Source organism: Canis lupus, chromosome 33, assembly GCF_048164855.1.
Source record: "Canis lupus baileyi chromosome 33, mCanLup2.hap1, whole genome shotgun sequence".
In the NCBI taxonomy this organism is placed as follows: domain Eukaryota; kingdom Metazoa; phylum Chordata; class Mammalia; order Carnivora; family Canidae; genus Canis; species Canis lupus.
Window position 1 is genome coordinate 20,239,402 of NC_132870.1, and position 21,625 is coordinate 20,261,026.

Here is a 21,625-nt window from a genome sequence, read left to right on the forward strand (position 1 = left end):
GAGGCATGCCCAACATTTTAGTTATTTTGATTATAGCATTCAAATAAAATATATCACATCCTAAAGTGAAATAGTCATGTATCAGTTCCCTGAATTCTTATGGTAATTAAAATGTAATGAAAAAGGTATCCTAACACATATAGCATTCATTAACTCAGGCATAAAATTTTCCAAAGCTGAACATTAAAAAAAATAATAATAAAGATAATTTCAGCCTCCCTTTTCAAGACTATTTGGTTTCCATTAGCTAGTTAAAATCATTTTACAATTGTTATACTCTTATTTAATCCACATTCTACACTATCATTACATCTGTCAGGACCAAATATAAGTACTATATATCCACCATATTCAAATTTTATTACTTTTCAAATTCTCAAAAGATGGATGATAACATAAGAACTACAATACAAAAATAAAACTAAGCCTCACAATTTCTTGGTAAATTCGTTTTTACTAAGTTTTTTAAAAAAATAGTAAAGTTTTTAAAAGTTTTCAAAGGATTTTTAACCGTGAAAATTACCAAAACTGTTGTCTTTTAAACCACTACTAAAAAAGATTAATGTATAAAATGTTAGCTAATCGGGACACCTGGGTGGCTCAGAGGTTGAGCATCTATCTTGGCCTAGGGCATGATCCTGGGGTCTGGGATTGAGTCCCACATCAGGCTCATTTTGGGGAGCCTGCTTCTCCCTCTGCCTATGTTTCTGCCTCTCTTTCTCTGTCTCTCATGAATAAATAAATATTTTTTAAAATGTTAGCTAATCTATGACAAACTGGATGAAACAAGCTAGGGTTATGCCCATTACACTAAGATACTGGACTTTGCAAGGGCAGCAGGGTTCCCTGGGTGGCGCAGCGGGTTAGCGCCTGCCTTTGGCCCAGGGCGCGATCCTGGAGACCCGGGATTGAATCCCACATCGGGTTCTCTGTGCATGGAGCCTGCTTCTCCCTCTGCCTGTGTCTCTGCCTCTCTCTCTCTCTGTGTGTGTGACTATCATAAATAAATAAAAATAAAAAAAAAAATACTCATGTTAAAAGAAATGAGTGATTATCCACTTAAGTAACAGAATTCCAACTATGAAAAGCCTGAAAGTCAGGCTTACGTGAAAAGTTCAAAAAGGCTATTTTTTTCTAACTCTTTTCTTTCCATTTTCTCCTTGTTAGTCTTTTCTTATCTCTAAATATGTAAGAATTTCAGACATCTAAGAAATGAGTGATTATCCACTTAAGTAACAGAATTCCAACCATGAAAAGCCTGAAAGTCAAGCTCACGTGAAAAGTTCAAAAAGGAATTTTTTTTTAAAGTTGTCAGCCTTAATAGTAACATATGACTTCACATTTATATCTTTGACTCTGTTTAGTTTCTATCACTCCCTCTAGAGTGTAAACCCCATGTAGGCAGGAGTCTTGTCTACATTTGCTCATTATAATCTGGCACCTAACAAAGCACACCAGGAACAAAGTGTTCAGTGCATTTGGGGGATAAATAAATAAATTGATTAATTAACTAAAATTAATGAGTATCTATCTCTTTCCAAAATTTAAGCAGTTATGAGAGGGGAAAAAAAGTGAAATTTCCTTTATATTCACTTTGTCTAAGGAAATTGAGTAGTCTCTGCATAAATAAATAGGAAAAAACAAAGACTTTATCATTCAGGTAGTTTGATTAACTAAGCTACTCTGCAGACTTTGATAAAACATCCAGTTAGTAAGAGATTTTTATGATGCAACACACGAAATAAAGAAATCTCATTTTTGTTTTCTTATCTCTAACTCATACAATTTTCTGACTGGATGTATAAACTTTTCCACAGCAAAGGGTCTAGGAAAGATAATTACAGAAATACACAAAGAGGACTGACTACTGGAGATTCTCAGAGTTGCAGGTGTGAAGATGCAGGGTGACATGTAACTAGCTATTAGATTAAGTAAGCTTCTCTCTTTAATACTCCTGATGGATACCATGACAATAACATAACTAGAGTTATAGAGGATGTTTTCAATTTAAATTTTGGAGAATATGGCTATGTTTTATCTGAACAGCATAAAAATTGAAGTGACGAAGTGAACCAAGACATTAGGGAATTAAGATTCTTAATGAATTAAAGCTTCCAAGTTTTGCTTTATTTCAACATATATTTCTAAACACATTCTGTGCTACTGTGTGACACTCAACACTGCTTATGCCCCCACTACGCTTCACTTAGGTAAAAGTATCATTAATATATCCATAGTAGGGTGTATTTTTTGCTGGGTTTTAAAAAATGATGGTTTACATTGCCTTACCCAGATTCCAGCCCAATTGTGACTCAATTGTCTGTACCCAGAGAAGTTTAATGGAAGCAGAAATAGGATCTATTGTGTTCAAGTAACTGAATTTCCATCTATGAAAAAAGGAGCTGAACTTCAAAGGAATTTAGCGGGTGATTTGGGGCTCATTAACACCAGACTTTAATCAAACATGCTAGATTTCCTAAGCAGTTAAATTCCCCCAGGCTTATTGCTGCAGAAATTGTATTATCTAATTTATTTTGCTTTATTGAGGTGTAATCAACAAATAAAAATTACATATATTTAAGATAAAACATGATGGTTATATATACATATATATAGTGAAATGATTACCATAATCAAGCTCATCATTGCCTCATATAGTTTTATTTATTTATTTATTTATTTATTTTGGTGTGATGAGAACATTTAAGATTTTTACTCTTAGCAAATTTCAAGTAAATGATACAATATTATTAAATATAGTCACCATGCTGTATGTTAGATGCCCAGAACTTATGCATCTTATAACTAGAAGTTTATACTCTTTGACCTTCCTCTCTCATTTTGCCCTGTCCCAGCCCCTAACAACCACATTCTATAATCTGATCCTGAGTTTAACTTTTTAGGATTTCACATACAAGTGATATCATATGGTACTTGTCTTTCACTGTCTGGCTTCTTTCATTTAGTGTAATGTCTTCAAGGTTCATCCACATTGTTGCAAATATCAGGATTTACTTCTTTTTTATAGTTGAATAATATTCCACTCTATATGTATACCAAATTTTCCTTATCGATTCATCTGTCAATGAACACTTAGGTTGTTTCCATATCTTGGCCATTATGAGTAATGCTGGAATGACATGAGAATATAGATATCTCTTTGAGACACTAATTTCATTTGTTTTAGATACATATCCATCAGTAATATTGCTGGATGATATTACTAGCTCTATTTGTAATTTTTTTTAGAAACCTCTATACTATTTTCCCATAATGGCTAAATTTACAGTCTCACCAACAGTGAACAGGGTTCTCTTCTCTCTATACTCTTGCTGACATTTGTTATCTCTTGTCTTTTTGATAAAAACCACCCTACCAGTGTGAGGTAGTATCTCGTGAATTTGATTTGCATTTTCCTGGTGATTTGTGACATTGAGCATGTTTTCATGTGCCTGTTATCCATCTGTATATTTTCTTTGTAAAAATGTCTATTCAGGTTCTTTGCCCATTTTTAAATTGGGTCATTAGTTTTTTGCTGTTGAATTGTAGAAAAAATGTTCCTTATGTGCTTTAAATATTAACCCCTTATCAGATAATTGTTCACAAATATTTTCTCCCCTTCCATAGCCTGCCTTTTCACTTTGTGGATTGTTTTTTGCTGTGCTGAAGCATTTTAGTGATGTCGTCCTAACTTGTCTTTGTTTTTGTTGCCTGTGCTTTTCAGTGTAAATCGAAAAACTCATTGCCGAGATGAACATTAGGGAGATTTTCACCTATGTTTTCTTCTAGGATTTTATAGTTTTAGGTTTTGCAATAAAGTCTTTGATCCATTCTGAGTTAACTTGTGTGTATGGTATAAGATAGTAGTCCAGCTTCATTCTTTTGCATGTGGATGTCCAGTTTTCTGAGTGCCATCTACTGAAGAGACTGTTTTCTCCATTGTATATTCTTGGTACCCTTGCCATAGATGAGGTAACTATTTATGTGTGGGCTTATTTCTGGGCCCTCTATTCTGTTCCATTAGGCTATATTGTCTGTTTTCATGCCAGTACCATACTCTTTTAATTACTATAGCTTTGTAATAGTTAAGAGACCAGGAAACCTCCAGTTTTGTTCTTTCTTACAAATACTTTGGCTATTCAGGATCTTTTTTGGGGAGAGGGGGGTTCATATGAATTTTAAAATTGTTTTTCTCTATTTCTGTGAAAATGTCATGTTGTCTGTTTTCATGCCAGTACCATACTCTTTTAATTACTATAGCTTTGTAATAGTTAAGAGACCTGAAAAACTCCAGTTTTGTTCTTTCTCACAAATACTTTGGCTATTCAGGATCTTTTTTGGGGAGAGGGAGGTTCATATGAATTTTAAAATTGTTTTTCTCTATTTCTGTGAAAATGTCATTGAAATTTTGATAGAGGTTGCAATGAATTATAGATAATACTATAATTATACTATCTATATATTACCTTTGGGTAGTATGGACATTTGTACAATATTAATACTTTGAATCCAGGAAAACATCATCTCGTTCCACTTATTTTTGTTTTCTTCAATTCTTTCATCAGTGTCTCATAGTTTTCAGTGTACACATTTTTGGTTAAGTTAATTCCTAAGTATTTTATCATTTTCTATGCTATTGTAAATGAGATTGTTTTCTTGATTTCTTTTTTGGATAATTCTTTGTTTGATTTTTTAAATAGAGTTTTCAGTATTTACAAATTCACCACACATCCTAGATTATTCACTTTTTTTCCACCAGTCATTGTTTTAAAAAAGAAAGGAAAAGTTACAAACATAATGAATGTAAAGAAATAGAAAGGGATGCAGGGATAAAATTCAGAAAGAGTATACGATATTTTCTTTATCACTTCAATTTATTTTATATGATGAGATTTCTAGAAGAGGTCTCTTATTTTAGAATAAAAATATTGCCAATTTTATTAGTTTTCTATTGTTGAAGAAGTTACCACAGATTTGGTGGCTTAAAATAATGCAAAAATATTATCTCACAGTTCTTTAGATCAGAAGTCTGGTGAGCTTGGATTATTTCTTGCTTCTCTCTCACAAGGCCAAAATGAAAGTGTCTGCAGACATGCATTCCTTTATGAAGTCTCTAGAGGAGAATGTGTTTCAAAAAACATTCAGATTTTTGCCAGAAATCAGTTCCATACAGATGTAAGAGCCCCCATTTCCTTGCTGGCTGGTATCTACAGGTCATTCTCAGCTTCCTGAGCCTGCATGTATTCTCAGTTTCCTGAGCCATCAAATCCTCCATCTTCCATCTCAGTGCCAGCAGGGAAAAGTAGAAACCTTCTCACATTTTAACTCACTCCTCTTCCTCTTTCTCTGTTGCATCTCTCACTGACACTTCTGCTTTCTTTTTCCGATTTTAAGGGCCAATGTGATTAGATCCAGCTCACCAGAATTAATACAAGATACTCTCCCTAATTTAAGGTAACCTGATGAACATCCTTTAATTCCATCTGTAAAATCCATTTGCCACATAACATTAACATATATTCACAGGTTCTGGAGATTAAGGCATAGGCATCCTGAAGGAGGGCGAGGTGAGAAAGCATTATTCTGTCTACTGAACCTATAATTTATAACAATTAGTTGTTTAGCATTCATAATATTCTAAATAGAACAGTTACTAAAATTCAACCACGCTTTTGCATAATCTCTAAGTAACCTGAAGTACAATTTATGCTTGTACTCTGAAAAGGCAAAGCAGACCACTGAAGGTGTGTTTTCATTATTTCTTACTGACATAAGTTCACTTCAATTTGTATTTAATAAACCTTGTGGTTGAGATATGAGAACCATTCTAAAAAGTGCAGTGAGATGGAAAACTGTCTCTCTGAACTTTTTCCTACACTAAAAAAATTCACAGTATAGTTCAAACAGAGAGGAATTGTTACAATCTCTGAAAGCATGTACCCTGCAATGAATTTAATTTAATCTTTACAAAATAACTTGACTGGAAAACACAGTTCAGAAGGTCATGCTGAACAATGAATTTCATTTATAGCAAAATAAAATGGCTAAGAGTACAACTATTATCTCTACTTCATACACTACACTGATGTTATGATTTTATGTACCTCCATTTTTCTGCCCAGTACTGAATGCAATTTTAAAGTTGTCAAAGTCAAAGACACTTTAGAATACATATAATCTCTATGAAATATAGTTTATATCACATTGAATCTCAAGTTGATAGTTTTCTTTCTAATTTTTTTTACTAATATGCAATCTTATTTTTTCTTACTATAGTCAATTAAGAAAGATTAGTCAAACTTCAATGCCTCTACTACTATCATGATTATGAATCACATAAAAAGAACTGCTGTGACATTATCAAGATAGTAATCATACAAAAAAGTATTTCTGCAAGAAGTTCTCAATAAACAGCAACCTATTCTCTTTTATGGGCAAATACACTTATTTTGCACTTGTGTGAATTCCTTCTTAAATATAAATACTTGTGTGAATTCCTTCTTAAAATATAGACATGTGGGGGATCCCTGGGTGGCGCAGCGGTTTAGCACCTGCCTTTGGCCCAGGGCGCGATCCTGGAGACCCAGGATCGAATCCCACATCGGGCTACCGGTGCATGGAGCCTGCTTCTCCCTCTGCCTATGTCTCTGCCCCTCTCTCTCTCTCTCTGTGACTATCATAAATAAATAAAAATTTTTTAAAAACCTTTAAAAAAATATAGACATGTATATCAAATCTACAAGTTTGTTTATCGATAGTAACCTTTAGAACTAAAACTAAATTCATAAATTCATACTGCTACATTTATAGAAAGATTACTTTGCTAATTGTGTGAAATGTATATATCATAAAATTCAACTAGTCTAAAGGCATTACAGCAATAATGAGTAACTTCCAAAGAGGAAGAGAGAGGAAAACCAAAAGGCAGACTGTAAACTATAGAGAACAAACTGATGGTTACCAAAGGTGAGATGTGTAGGGGGAATGGGTTAGTTAGATGATGGGGATTAAGGAGGGCACTTGTCATGATGAGCACCAGGTGTGCCATGTAAGTGTTGAACTGCTAAATTGTACACCTGAAACTAACATTACACTGTATGTTAACTAACTGGAATTTAAATAAAAACATACATATATATATGTATGTATATATGTGCATATGTAATATACATATATATAAAATTGTACTGTAATCATCCTAATTCTTATTGTGATAAGATAATAAAATGCCTAAGTGATGAGATAAAGTGAGAGTATTTACACTGTGTATAACTACCAAATATAACCATAATATATTAAGAACTACTAATCAATAATAAAAATAATCTAATAGATAAATAGAAAAGAGACATGGGAAGGCATGCTCAAAAAAAAAATCCAAATGACCAAAGAACATATGAAAAGTATTAAATTTCATTAGTCATCATAAAAATAAATAATAAAGCATCAATGAAATACTCCAAAACCAGAAAGGGTAAAATGAAAAAGACTGACAACACCACAGGTTGGTGAGATAGGGAAACAATTGCAACTCTCATACATTACTGGTGGGACTGTAAGTCATTATATCCACTTGGAAAGACTGTTGGGCAAGATCTATTAAAACTGAACATCCATCAGATACTATGACCCATAAACTCCACTCCTAGGTATATAAATGAAGAGAAATGTATATTTATATGCACAAAAAATATATGTACAATATTCACTATTAACAGTACTCATAAAAGCACTAAATTGGAAACAACCCAAATTTCCATCAGTAGTAAGATGAGTTAAGATGGATAAAGAAATTGTAATATGTTCTTTTTAAAAATATTTTATTTTAGAAAGAGTGAGAGAGAGAGAGAAAGAAAGAGCACAGAAGACAGCAGGGAGAAACAGAGGAAGAGGGAGATAATACCAAGAAGACCCCCCCATTGACAGGAAGCTCGGGTGGCTCAGTGGTTGAGCATCTGTGGCATGATCTCAGATTCCTGGGATTGAGTCCCACATCGGGCTTCCTGCATGGAGCCTGCATCTCTCTGTCTGCCTATGTCTCTGTGTCTCTCTCTGTGTCTCTCAGGAATAAATAAAATCTTAAAGAAAAAAAAAAAAAAAAGACTCCCCTTTGAGTGTGGTGCCTTATCCAGGGCTCATTCCCTTAACCCATGAGACCATGACCTAAGCTGAAACCAAGAGTCAGATGCATAACTGACTGAGCCACCCAGGAGCCCTTATGACACATTCCTATGTTGAGAATGAACTAATGATTGTCACCTGAGACAATATAGTTTATAGGCCATAAATCATAAGGTTGAATGAAAGAAGGTATACACAAAATAACCTTATTACTCAATTTACACAAGTTGAAAATAGTGAAAATAAAGCAATGGTGACAGAAGCCAGAATAATGATTAATGACTAGGAGAGAGTTAGGGGAGGGGTTAAGGATGCTTTTAATGTTCTGTTTCTTCATTTGATAATGGTTACATGGCCAGTTCAATTTATAAAAATGCACTGAGATATAAACTAATAATCTGTGTACTTTTCTATAATATTTTTAATGTAGTAATTTTTTATTAGTAGGTAAATCCACAAGATTTAAGGTTTCATTGTTTCCTGGAAATATAAATTTGTTATTTTCATTATTACTTTAATATATTTAAAATAAAAATTATATGATACTCAAAATGGGTAAATGTGGATACACTGAACCTATGTTGGTATAATTTAGCTTTATGTATAAAAGGTAGATTTTTAAAACAGATTTTCAATATTATAACATTTCTTAGAATTCCATATTTCAATACAATACAAATCATTCTTTAGTGAAAAAAAACTGCACATCTAATCCCAAACTCAGAAATGAAAACTTTAAGCAACATGGATTAATATTTTAAAGGAATTATAATATATTCAGGTAACCAATGCTGACTCTTCAAAGTAAGGTACAAAAAAATCAATTTTTATCACTTGATATCTATTGCAATTAGAGAGCAGTGCCAAGTCACTGACACACTAATGGGTTTCAAAATATTTCAAAAAGAACAAGGAAATTGCTAAGTGTTTTAATTGAAATGCAGTTATAAGAAGTATAACAAATTGGATAATATAATCTTTCTGTAAAGCTACCATATAAAACTATCATAACATAGTGTTGAATTTTAATAAATTTACAGCATTATCTAGACACACTTTATATAACTTTATATAATTATCCTATATTGAACTATTTAAAAATTTTTATTATATTTTCTATTATAAAAAGAGTTGTCTTTCTGTGTTCCAAGTACCTGAATTCTAATTTAATTTAGAACAGTTGTATAGCATTTCCAAAGAGGAATGACTCTACAAAAGTAGACATGGCTTGCTTGAAAAGAATATTATATCTGACTGAAACATATTTTTCATTTATTCAATGGCAACATTATCCTACATGGAAATGATTACATTTAAAGTAGATACTACGTTTTCTAATTCATTGTGTATAAAATTAACAGTTACAAAATCATAATTTCTGACCACAAAGATTATAATTATATATAAAAAGTAGAACCACTTCAAGAATATCATAATCTTCAGTTTTCCTATCTCCCTTTATTCCCTTAATCTTGCCTTCTCATTATTTAGTTAATAATATTTTATCCTTTAACTCTCCTAATTTCTGTGATTATATTCCCTGGGCTTATAAGAAACCTCCCCTCTCCAACACACATATTTCTACCCTTTACTACCATCAACTAGGTCAAGAAAATCTATCTTCCTCCTTCCCTTCCCATCTTTCCATCCTTTCTTCCTATAATTCTCGCCCTATCCTACTGTTAATAACACATTGTTGTCAATAAAACCCTATCATATTGAAGTGGTATTTCAAAGACTAGCACAACCTGTGCCTCTTATTTAGATTTCTCTCAAACAACAAATATAGAAACTATAGTGAATATGTAACCAACCATGAATCTAGAGTAGTAGGTTGGCCAGTGACAGAGCTGAGTGTTACTCAGAATTAAAATTGTAACACAAGAAAGCTCATATTAACCACCATCCCAATTTCTTTTTCTTTCTCTCTTAAGAGTCACTTCCTCATAGTATATACTAAGGAAGGCAGTGTGAAAACTGTCTCATTCTTTTTTACATTCCCCACAGCATGGTGGGCACTTCATCTATTCCGAGGCTTGTAGGGGCTGGCGGTAAGAAGAGGTAATAAGGAGTTACTGTTTTGGGGTGTGTTTCTTTTTTGTTGTTGTTGTGTTTTAAAGATTATTTATTTATTTATTTATTTAAGACAGAGAGAGAGAGAGAGAGAGAGAGAGAGAGAGAGAGAGAAAAGCAGAGACACAGGCAGAGGGAGAAGCAGTCTCCATGCAGGGAGCCTGAGGCGGGACTTGGATCACACCCTGGACCGAAGGCAGTGCTAAACCGCTGAGCCACCCAGGCTACCCAGGAGTTACTGTTTAATGAGTAAAGAGTTTCAGTTTACAAGATAAAAAGAGTTCTGAGTATGGATGGTGGTAATGGTTGCAGAACACATGAATGTACTTAATACCACTAAACTGCACATTTAAAAATGGTTAAGATGATCAGGGTGCCTGGGTGGCACAGTCAGTTAAGGCTCAGACTTTTGGTTTCACCTCAGGTCATGATTTCAGGGTTGTGGGATGAAACCCCACATCCAGCTCCATGCCCCATGTAGAGTCGGCTTGAAATTCCCTCTCCCTCTCCCTTTCCCACTCATGCTCTCTTTCTCTCTCTCAAATAAATAAATTTTTTAAAAAATGGTTAATGAGGCACCTGGGTAAGTTTAGTTGGTTAAGCATCTAACTCTTGTTTTGAGTTCAGGTCATGATCTCAGGGTCCTGAGATCAAGCCCTGAGTCAGGCTCCATACTGTAGCACAAGTACACGTACAGAGTCTACTTCTCTCTCTCTCTCTCTCTCTCTCTCTCTCTCTCTTTCTCTCTCCCCCTCCCAATCCTCCCCCTGCTGACATGTTCTCTCTCCCTCCCTCTAAAATGAATAAAATTTGAAAAATAAATAAAATTTTAAAAATGGTTAAGATGATCAATTTTGTTATGTGTATTTTACCATATACAAAGCACTTAGAGACCTGTGTACTAACCGATAGTGTTCCAAACCATTAAAAAGAGGACAGTGTCATCCTATCCTTCATAGCCTTTAACTAACTCTAGAGATCATGCTTCTTTCTTTCTCAAGTATTAGGTTCTTGAGGGCATTCACTCTTGATAAAAACAAGTTCCATCAATAACAAATCTGAAATAACAACAACAACAACAACAACAACAACAAAAATAAGAATAAAAATCTGACCTGAGGTAAAGAATTCATGAATCAGGAATTTTTGTTTTGAAGTTTCATTTTGTTTTCCGGGGCAGGGAGGAGATTTGTTTTGTGAAGGGATATGTGGTTTGGTTTTTTAATACAAAGAAAAATGTCTTTGTAACCTCTTTACCTGTTCTTTTAGCTTTCTCAAAATCTTAACATGGTGAAAAGTGTAACATCAGTGACAGTGAGCACTAAGAAGGCACAACTGCGTAAATTTTGGCTTATTTTCCTTAAATTCTTCATATATTGTTAAGTCTTTCTCTCTAATCATAAGAAATTTTGATATACTTGTTGCCTTAAGATATAACTGCATATGAATCAAGACAATTTATGACTTTTACTGATTTCTTGCCCTATTCTTAAATAACATATGATATGAGCTAAATCACACTAAAGAAACATTCACTGTAGTAGAATATGCTATGATTTTTCATCATCAAATAATATTCCATGGACTTGTGTATTATGTCAAATAGTCTATCATTAGTCAACCGTTTGTTTCCGATGTCTTTCTATAATATAGATAATACTGTATTTAGCTTTTATAACCTTCCTTATTTGAAGAAAATAATATAACTCAAACATTTATGAATCCTGGACTTTCACTCTCATATATTAACTCATTTAATATATTTATTGGCTTATTTTTAAAAATAATATGTAAATTTTTGATACATTTTTTATATTTCCTTCTGCCTAAGTATTTTCCATTTTTGCTTTTAAATTCCTGGGAGCAAAGAATATGTTTGTTCTACTTCCTTTATGTACCAATCTGAAAAACAATTTTTAAATGCTTTGTGCATGAAAAGCGTTATGAGCAGCCCATAGAATCCCAATAGACTGCCTCAAAATACTGATCATTCAGAGCCATACTGCAAACTGTGTAAGTAAAAATATAATAACTAAAATTAAGAATTTATGAGATTGTTGGGGGATCCCTGGGTGGCTCAGCGGTTTAGCGCCTGCCTTTGGCCCAGGGAGCGATCCTGGAGACCTGGGATCAAGTCCCACGTCGGGCTCCTAGCATGGAGCCTGCTTCTCCCTCTGCCTGTATCTCTGCCTCTCTCTCTCTCTCTCTCTCTCTCTCTCTCTGTCTCTATGTCTATCATAAATAAATAAAATCTTTAAAAAAAAAGAATTTATGAGATTGTTTACAAAAGCAGATTATACACAGAAGAAAGAATCAATGAACTGGAAGAAAAGATTAAATAAAATACCTACATGATTCATGGGGGGGGCGGGAAGGATGGGAAATGAAGAAGAGATTATAAAAGAAAACAAAAAAAGGTATGTTTAGTTGGAGCTGAAAAGAAGGACCAAGAAGAGGAGGAGGAATGAGATAAAAGAGAAGGAAAGAAAGAAAGAAGAGTTTTAAAAAATGTAATATTTGAATATTTAATGAAAGAACTTTCTAAACTAAACGAAAAAAAAAAGACATCAAGGCACAAACTCAAGAAGCACTATATAAATCTCTCAGGATAAATATACAGAAAAGCATACCTAGATACAACCTAAGTAGGTAGCCATGAATGGATGAATAGATAAAGAAGGTAAAAGTGCAATGGAATATTATTCAGCTATTTTAAAAAAACAGAAAATCCTATCATCTGCAACAACATTGAAGGCATTATGCTAAGTGAAACAAGTCAGACAGAGAAAAACAAATACTGTGTGTTATCATTTACATGGAGAATCTAAAAAAACAAAAAAACAAAAAAGTTAGTGATGATTTCTTCAGGAAAACATTCCTGAAATTTGGAATAATGAGCAGATACAGTATCATTTGTCCTTATATTATTCTCTATAAATCAAAATTCCCTTCATAAATAGAATAAATTATCTCATTATAGTCATATTACAATTTACATTATTGCATTTCTATATTGGCTGCCTCCTTATTACCTAGAGAATTATTAGACTACCAGGGTGAGAATGAGTAGAAGGCTTTAAGGTTTTCAAGCCCAGCTTCCCATTCTCCACAGAAATCTATCCCAAAGCATTCGGAGTAGAGAAATCATCCAGCTTATGCTTGCATAACTCCAGCAATAAGTAGCCTCCTGTTGAACCAACTTCCTCTATTAAAAGTCAAGTCTATTTGAATTTTTCTTATACTTCCCAAAACTTTCCAATGTTTTAGCTAAGACTTAATGTGTGTGTGTGTGTGTGTGTGTTTATGTGTGTGTATGTTTTGTAGGCTCCACTCCCAATGTGGGACTTGAACTTACGACTCCAAGATCAAGAATCACATACTCTACTCACTGAGCCAGCCAGGAATCCTGCTAAAACTTAATTTGATAAGCTTGATTCAGATTTGAAGGTCAGTACCAAAACAAAAAACAAAAAACAAAAAAGTCTTCCTAATGAATTATATCTACCAAGAATTATATAGTTGACCCTTGAACAATGCATGTTTGAATTGTGTGGGTTCACTTATACGTGGAAATCTTGCAATACAGGACTATAAAGGTATTTTCTCTATTTAATAACATCTTTCTCTAGCTTACTTTATTGTAAGAATGTAGTATATGATACATACAATATACAAAATATGTGTTAACAGTCTTATCAGTATGGCTTTCTGTCAACAGTAAACTATCAGTAGTTCAGTTGGTGGGGAGGGAATCAAATTTATGTACTTTTAACCGCAAATAGGGTGGGTGCCCCTAATCCCTGCATTGTGCAAGGGTCAATTGTATAAATGTATATATTTATAAAACAGTTATTTTCTCTTTCAAGTTTTACCATAAAATTTAATAAACAAAATGTTATTTTTAATATTCTTTTGACAGATGAAATATAAAGATTTTAAAAGATATTGTGCTTTGAACTACTACAAATTTATATGTAATTATAAATTCACATGATTTGTCATAATTGTTGTAGTTAATATTGTAGCTACTATAGATGCTCTGAACCGGAAGTTGAAGCCAGAGCCCTCCAGACAGGAGCAGATGTCTCAGGAAGGATGGAGGAAGGGATTGTAAGCCAAGTGGGGATCAGAGACAGATCCTACATGTTCTCCGTGCTGTTCCAGTTTCAGTCCTGGCCCCATCTGCCCTTCAGTGGAATCTGGGGAGAGAGATCTCATGGGGAGTGTTTATGTTGTTCCCTTTCTTACAAAAGAGGCCAGAGAGAAAAGCCTTTTTTGTCACTAAGCCAAGACTAAATTGAGAAGTAAAGAATGGAGGTTGTTTTCAAAACAAATAAAGGAAACTTGGAAGTTAAAAAAAAAAAAAAAAAAAAGGTAAAACCACTTTGAAAAACAATTTAAAAGTTCCTCAAAAAATTAAAGATAAAACTACTAGCCTAACTAGCAATTCTAATCCTGTGTAATTGCCCAAGAGAGATTAAAATATATCTACAGAAAGACTTGCACATGGATGTTCATAGCAGCATTATTTATAATAGTCAAAATTTGGAAACAACCTAAATGTCCTTCAACCAGTGAATGGATAGATAAATGTATACCTTCTTAGCTTACCAATATACTATAAACTATGCTTTGTAACCTTACTTTCTGAGTTTAAAAAATTTATATTAACAACTGTTCCTCTATCAAGGAGATATCTGCATTCCCATGTTTATTGTAGCATTATTCAAAAGAACAAAGATATGGAAACCTAAGTGCCCATCAACAGATGAATGCATAAAGAAGATGTGGTAGATATAGACATGGAATATTTTTTAGCCATGAGAAAGAAGGAAATCCTGACATTTGCAGGATTGGACCATAAAGACATTATACTGAGGTAAGTGAAAAAGAGAAAGATAAATACCTTATGATATCACTTGTATGTGGAATCTTAAAAAAAAAAAAAAAAAGCTGAACTTATAAAAACTGAGAATAAAATGATGATTGCCAGGGGCTGGAGACTGGGGGACAGGAGTGGTGTTGTTTATGAGTCCAAACTTACAACCAGTAGATGAATAAGTCCTGGAGATATAATGCACAGCATAATTATTATAGGCAACAGTATTGTATTATAAGCATCAAGCTTGCTTAGTGACTAGATCTTAACTAATTCCCATCACAAAAAAAGAAGTGATTATATGACCTGATAAAGGTGGGACCTAATGCTACAATAGCTATTATAAAGCATATATAAAAGTATCAAATCAACCTTATGTTGTAACCTTAAACTAACATATGTCAAATATATTTCAGTAAAATTTTTTTAAAGACCTGCTCATCCATTTGCCAATAAATTTATATATGATTTTGGAAACAACTGTAATATAGGGACCACTAATAGTGGAATTTTATTATAATTATCTGTGGTATTTTTCTCCCTTGCTAGATATTCGAGATTTGAGGACAAGGATTGAGTATTACTCCATTTTTTATAGCACAGTCTGAAAAATAGTATGTGCTCAAAATGTATTTTTTATAAAGAATTAACAAAAAAGTGAACCATCTTGATCTTATTCTTGTTTATACTATTTTTTGTGTTAGTATAAGCAAATTTTCTTTTCTTTTAATTACCTTTCAGTTTTCTCCCATATAAATAAGGACAGTGATCATTAACCCTAAGCTAGTTGTAATAATCCAGTAATATATGTGAAATGCTTTGAAAACCTGAAACTTTCACTCAAATACAACACATCTATTTTCATCATTAATAATCTAAATTGAGCTATTTTCCTCTGTGTGGCTATTATATACCCAACTCTAATGTTCTCTCCCACCTTCTTAGAGGATTTCAGAACATGGATCATCTTATTAGTTACCCTATCAAATATTTCTAAGATAGTTTAATATTATTGTTAATACCCTTTCTAATCCTGGAGTTAACCTCACTCTTAATTCAACTTCAATTGTAGGCATGAATACATCTTCACTTTAGTAATTACATAGAATTTCAACTTCCTATTCTTTGGACTACATCACCTTTGAGACTTTTACTTAGTACTAACTTTATCTGCCTTCTTTTGTCTCCCTTCTCTGCTTAGAAATTGTTCTGATTATCTATTGCTGGATAAAAATCTACCCCTCAAAACTAGTGGCTTAAAACAACATAATCATTTATTTTGCTTAAAAATCTGAACTTTGGGGGGCTCAGGGCTGAGTGTCTGCCTTTGGCTGAGGGTATGATCATGGGGTCCCAGGATCAACTCCTGCATTGGGCTCCCCGCAGGGAACCTGCTTCTCCCTCTGCCTATGTCTCTGCCTCTCTCTGTCTCTCATGAATAAAAAATTTCAAAATTATCGTTAGTCATGACGTAGAGGAAAAAGTTCATCTCAGCAGCACAGCGTGTCAGCTGGGGCAGCCTGACTGGGGACTGGAGGTTCTGCTTCCACTTACACTCATAACGCTGGCTAGTCCATGCTGACTGTTGGCTGTAAGCTAGGCCTGGGGGCCTCATTTCCTTTTCATGAACCTTTCCCTGGCTGCTTGGTTTTATACTGGCAGGATGGCTAGTTTCAAGAGTAGTTATTCTGAGGGGACCATCCAGAAGTGCATGAAGTTTTTATGATTTAGCCTCAGCAGTCACATAGCAACCCTTTGCTACACTCTATAGGAGCAATATCAAAGGTCCACCAGGGATCTGGAAATAAACTCCAGTACTCAATGAGAGCACTGTCAACTCTGCACTATGTGAAGAACATGTAGGATGAAATATATTGTGGCAAAAACTTTGGAAACACAATCTTCCACAGTCCATTCTCTGGCTACATTTCACATCCCATACGTAAAATACTTTGAAAACTCCCAAATTTCATCCTATTGTGGCATAACTTGAAGTTCAGAATCTCAATAAATTCTGCTTCAGATGTGGATGAGACTTCTCTGTATTAGTTCCTCTGTACAACTCTTTGAATATCATTCCTCTCCATCTAAAGGCCTTAACTTACTTCCGCACAGATATCCTTATACTAATGATAGAACAGAATAAGATAAAGGCTATCAACATTCAAAGGGAGAAAAACAGGAGGGACATAGCAGTCATAGGCTCATGGCATTTCAAATCCAGCAGAGTACATGCTGTCAGTTACTATATTAGGGCCCAGTTCTAATTCCTAAGAGTTGTTCAATTTGATTCATGACTCTATTCTGTGGGTTTCTGGTTCTGTTCTTTTAAGTCATCCTTCTTTTTCCACAAAAGTAGACATGTTTGCAACTAGGTGGTTTTTCAGCCAACTTCCTACCTACAGAAATTTCAGTGTCCAAAGGCCTCTTTTTATTTTATATACTGTGTCTATCCCTCTTAGTTCCAAGCTAATATAATTATTTTTTAAATATGTGGCCTCTTTGTTTTATCAATTTATAATTCACTCTAATATATAAAGCTATACCCATAAAATGTTTGAGATAAACTCACCTCTATATATTGTTTATATAAAATACACATATTGTCAATTATTCTTTACAGTTTCACACCATTTTCTACTTTAAGGCTATAACTCTACATCAGAATTTGATACTTTTATCATTTATGTTGTAAAATATTGTGTACCAGTCCTGTCCTACCCCTACTCCCTGCATACTTATTCTCTCTTCAAATAAAGCCTTTTCCATACTTTTCAAAATTCCTTAGTATCCAAAAAGTAAATAACCCCAAACTCAATATACTATGCATAGGATAATTTTGCCTGTAATATATGCTTATTGATAAATATGAGGGATGCCTGGGTAGCTCAGTTGGTTAAGCATCTGCCTTTGCCTCAGGTCAAGATCTCAGGGTCCTGGGATCCAGTTCCCCATCAGGATCCCTGCTCACCAGGGAGTCTGCCTCTCTCTCTCTCCCTCTCTCTCAATGCCCCTCCCTCCAATCCTGTGTGCACTCTCTCTCTTTCAAATAAATAAATAAATAAATAAATAAATAAATAAATAAATAAATAAAATCTTTAAGATAAATATGATCATTCTCAAATTATGCATAAGTAAGGAGAATTTACTTGAAATACAGATTAAGTGCCAAGTGAAACAAAATTTGAGGTGAATCCAATAAAATTAGTTCATTTTCAAAAATAACATTTCCATCATTGGTTTTTAGACAGAGAGAAATAAGGGGAGGAGCAGAGGGAGACAGAGAGAGAGAAGCTCAAGTAGCCTCCACACCCAGCATGGACCCTAATCTCATGACCCTGAGATCATGACCTCAGACAAAATAAAGAGTTGGAGACCTAACCAACTGAGACACTCATCCATCATTTTTAATAAATACAGAATCAACAAATCCTCAAAATTGATCTGATCTATTTTTGCCTATACTCAGAATTACCTTACATTTTATCATCCCAAAAGCACTTCCATTAGCTATAGAAAAACAACAAAAATTATGTATTTATTGCAATAAGTTAACAGTCCTTAGCAAGAGGGATAGACTGCATTTTGATGAACTCTATAGCATTTCTGAAGCCATAATTTTACAAGCCACTGAGAAAATAAATAATTAGTTTTCACACTACACTGATTTTTATATCAAGGGTATTACTTATGTTTATTGAAAAAGTAAACAAAACTACCTACATGGTATATGTTCAATTAAACTCTAAGATAGATTACATTTGTTTCCTGAAATAAATTGCTGTGGGAATGTGATGCAGAAATCACAATGCTATTTTCATGAGAAATTATCTATATTTTCTAAATAAAGTAAATCTCGGTACCTGTTGCATTCAGTCTTCAAATATTGTCTTATACACCACATATGTTGTGGAATCTTACATTCATTTAAATACTTGATTTTAATAAAAATTGTGCTTTAAGCTTCAATTGTTTTTCTTCATTTAAAAATCTTAAATTAATTTTTACTTATTATAAACCAATGTACATTCATCTAGTGGAGCCAATTAAAACAACTGAAAGTAAAACAAAATCTTTAACAAGTCGAAGTAGGTTACTTACATATTATTTTTTCAATGAGGCCTTCTCTGATAACATTCTTTGAAACTATGTTCAACCCACTCGGAACTCCCAATCGTCCTTCTCTCTCTTATTCCTCTTCATAGCATTTATAACTACCTGGCATTTATTCTTTTTTTTTCTTTCTTTGCTTTTTTTCCTTGTTCACTTTCATCTATCAATCTATTGATCTATTTTTTCTATTCAATTAAATATCTGATCCATTAAATGCCCATTAGACCTCATATTAAGCTCTATGAAACAACAATGCTTATATTTAGTTCAAGGCCCTGGAATAGTGGTGAATACATAAAAAGACCCTCAGTGCATGTTTGTTAAATGACTAATCAAATCAAATGAATCTTCTTGCCAGTTTTAAATATATATACCACTTAATATTTTTTCAAAGAACTCTATCCACTTGATGTATGAGAATTAACTAAACCCCATTTTCCTTTCATTTAAGACATTGTAAACTTTTCATTACTAGTGTTCTTTGATTAATTTCCTTAAAGCTTAAATTTGGGGTATATCATTAATTATTTCTGTAGGATAATCCCAGAAGTAGGATTTGGTGGTTAAATGGCATATATATTTGAAACATTATGTCAGCCTGCTTGAGAATCACTGATACCAACTTATATTTCCACCACACTGTATGAGAGTCTCCAGTTTTCCACACTTGATATTTTCATTCATTTTCTTTATAAATTTGCTGAGTATTTCCCTTCTCTAAATGTCCAAAACCAGGTCATTATGAATAATAAAGTAATGTTTAAGCATTTTTCCACTTAACAAAAATTTTACTTTACCTGACCTGGATCAATCACAAACTCATTTACATATCTATGAATTAAAATTTGGTGCAATAAGAGTAGATTGCTTTATAATGTGATGCACCTCATTTAATAATCTCTTCATTAAATTTTTCTAAAGTGTCTTCATTGGTTACACAACATTTAATGGTCTAAATTATACTTAATGCAAATATACTATTTCCCTCTTTAATTTAGATAATGAAAATACATTTTATCTCTCTTAAATATATGCAAAGACAAGACTTCATTTATGAGTAAAACACAACCACTTTCATGCTATTAAAAGTTCTAAACAATTTTAAATAAATAAATCACCATTAAATGTTGAGTGATTGAATGAATGCCCTATAAATTAATAAATCCCATAAGACTATTATTCATTTATCAACCAAACTCACAATTCATAATATATCATTTATCAACCTCAGTTCTTAACACTTTAACTACAAATGTAAAATATCTGCTAATCAATTTTAATTTGCCAATTATTCTATTTATAGGTAGAAAGATAACAATATACATGTTCTTTAAGTTCTGTAAGGGAAATCACTGAATTGTTAGTAATGTCATGACTCAAGAAATGAATTTGCCTATCATACTCTATAAATTGATTCAATTTTATAGTTTCACTTATGTGTATATGTATATAAACACATAACAACAGAAAATAATTTTATCTGACTTGTAAAGAATTAAACATAACCCCAAAAGGTCCTTTGCATTAGTATAAAAATAAAATAAAATTACCAATGCTTAAATGACAATAGGATTAAAATACTTCTTTTTTTGAGTTTTTATTTATATTAACATAACTTGTTAACAAGTTAGTTAACATACAGTATAATATTAGTTTCAGGTGTACAACTTAGTGCCTCAACACTTCCATACAACATCCACTGCTCATCACAACAAGTGCCATCCTTATTCCCTATCATCTACTTAACTCATTCCCCACCCACCTCCTCTCTGGTAACCATAAATTTGTTCTCTATAATTATGGGTCTGTTTCTTAGGTTGAATCTTTCTTTTTTCTCCTATGATTGTTTTGTTTCTTAAATTCCACAAATGAGTGAAATCATATGGTATTTATCTTTCTCTAACTCATTTCATTTATCATTATCATCTCTAGTTCCATCCACATCATTGCAAACAGCAAGATTTCATTTCTTTTTTACAGCTGAGTGATATTTCATTCTTTGTCCATTTATCAGTCAATAGATATTTGGGCTCTTTCCACAATTTGGCTATTGCCAAATAATGCTGCTATAAATATCAGGGTGCATGTACCCCTTTGAATTAGTGTTTGTATTCTTTCGGTAAATACCTAGTAGTGCAATTGCTAGGGTAGAGCATAGTTCTATTTTTATACTTTTTGAGGAATCACCTATTGTTTTCCAGAGTGGCTGTACCAGTTTGCATTCCCACCAACAGTAGAGAGATTCCCTTTGTCTACACGCTCACCAACACTTGTTGCTTCTTGAAAAAACACTTTTCTCTTAATTTAATTCTAAGATATGATATGGTATTATACATAGTATAAAAATTGAAATATAACCAACATAACTATTATCACTGTATCTTTTGATTATATGACAATAATTTTTTTAAAAAATCACAAGACTTTACACAGTAAGTT

At 33.1% G+C, this 21,625-nt stretch overlaps 1 protein-coding gene across 42 annotated transcripts in view; it reads right to left on the reverse strand.

The window, feature by feature from the left end:
• STPG2 (sperm tail PG-rich repeat containing 2) overlaps window positions 1-21,625 on the reverse strand; it is a 531,130-nt gene that overhangs the window by 280,116 nt on the left and 229,389 nt on the right. Inside the window, exons 12-13 of one of the 42 annotated variants that reach the window (XR_012023508.1) lie at window positions 5,011-5,113; window positions 3,112-3,130 (exon numbers count right to left, since the gene is read on the reverse strand). The exons of 39 other annotated variants lie outside the window; for them this stretch is intronic. Coding sequence is in view for 2 of the 3 variants with exons in the window: in XM_072810733.1 (XP_072666834.1) it covers window positions 3,012-3,130 (119 nt within the window). In the remaining variant the exon portion in view is untranslated. Of the gene's footprint in view, window positions 1-2,693; window positions 3,131-4,897; window positions 5,114-21,625 lie in introns of those variants that run through there. 2 more of the 42 variants (XM_072810733.1, XM_072810735.1) reach the window with 2 other exon arrangements.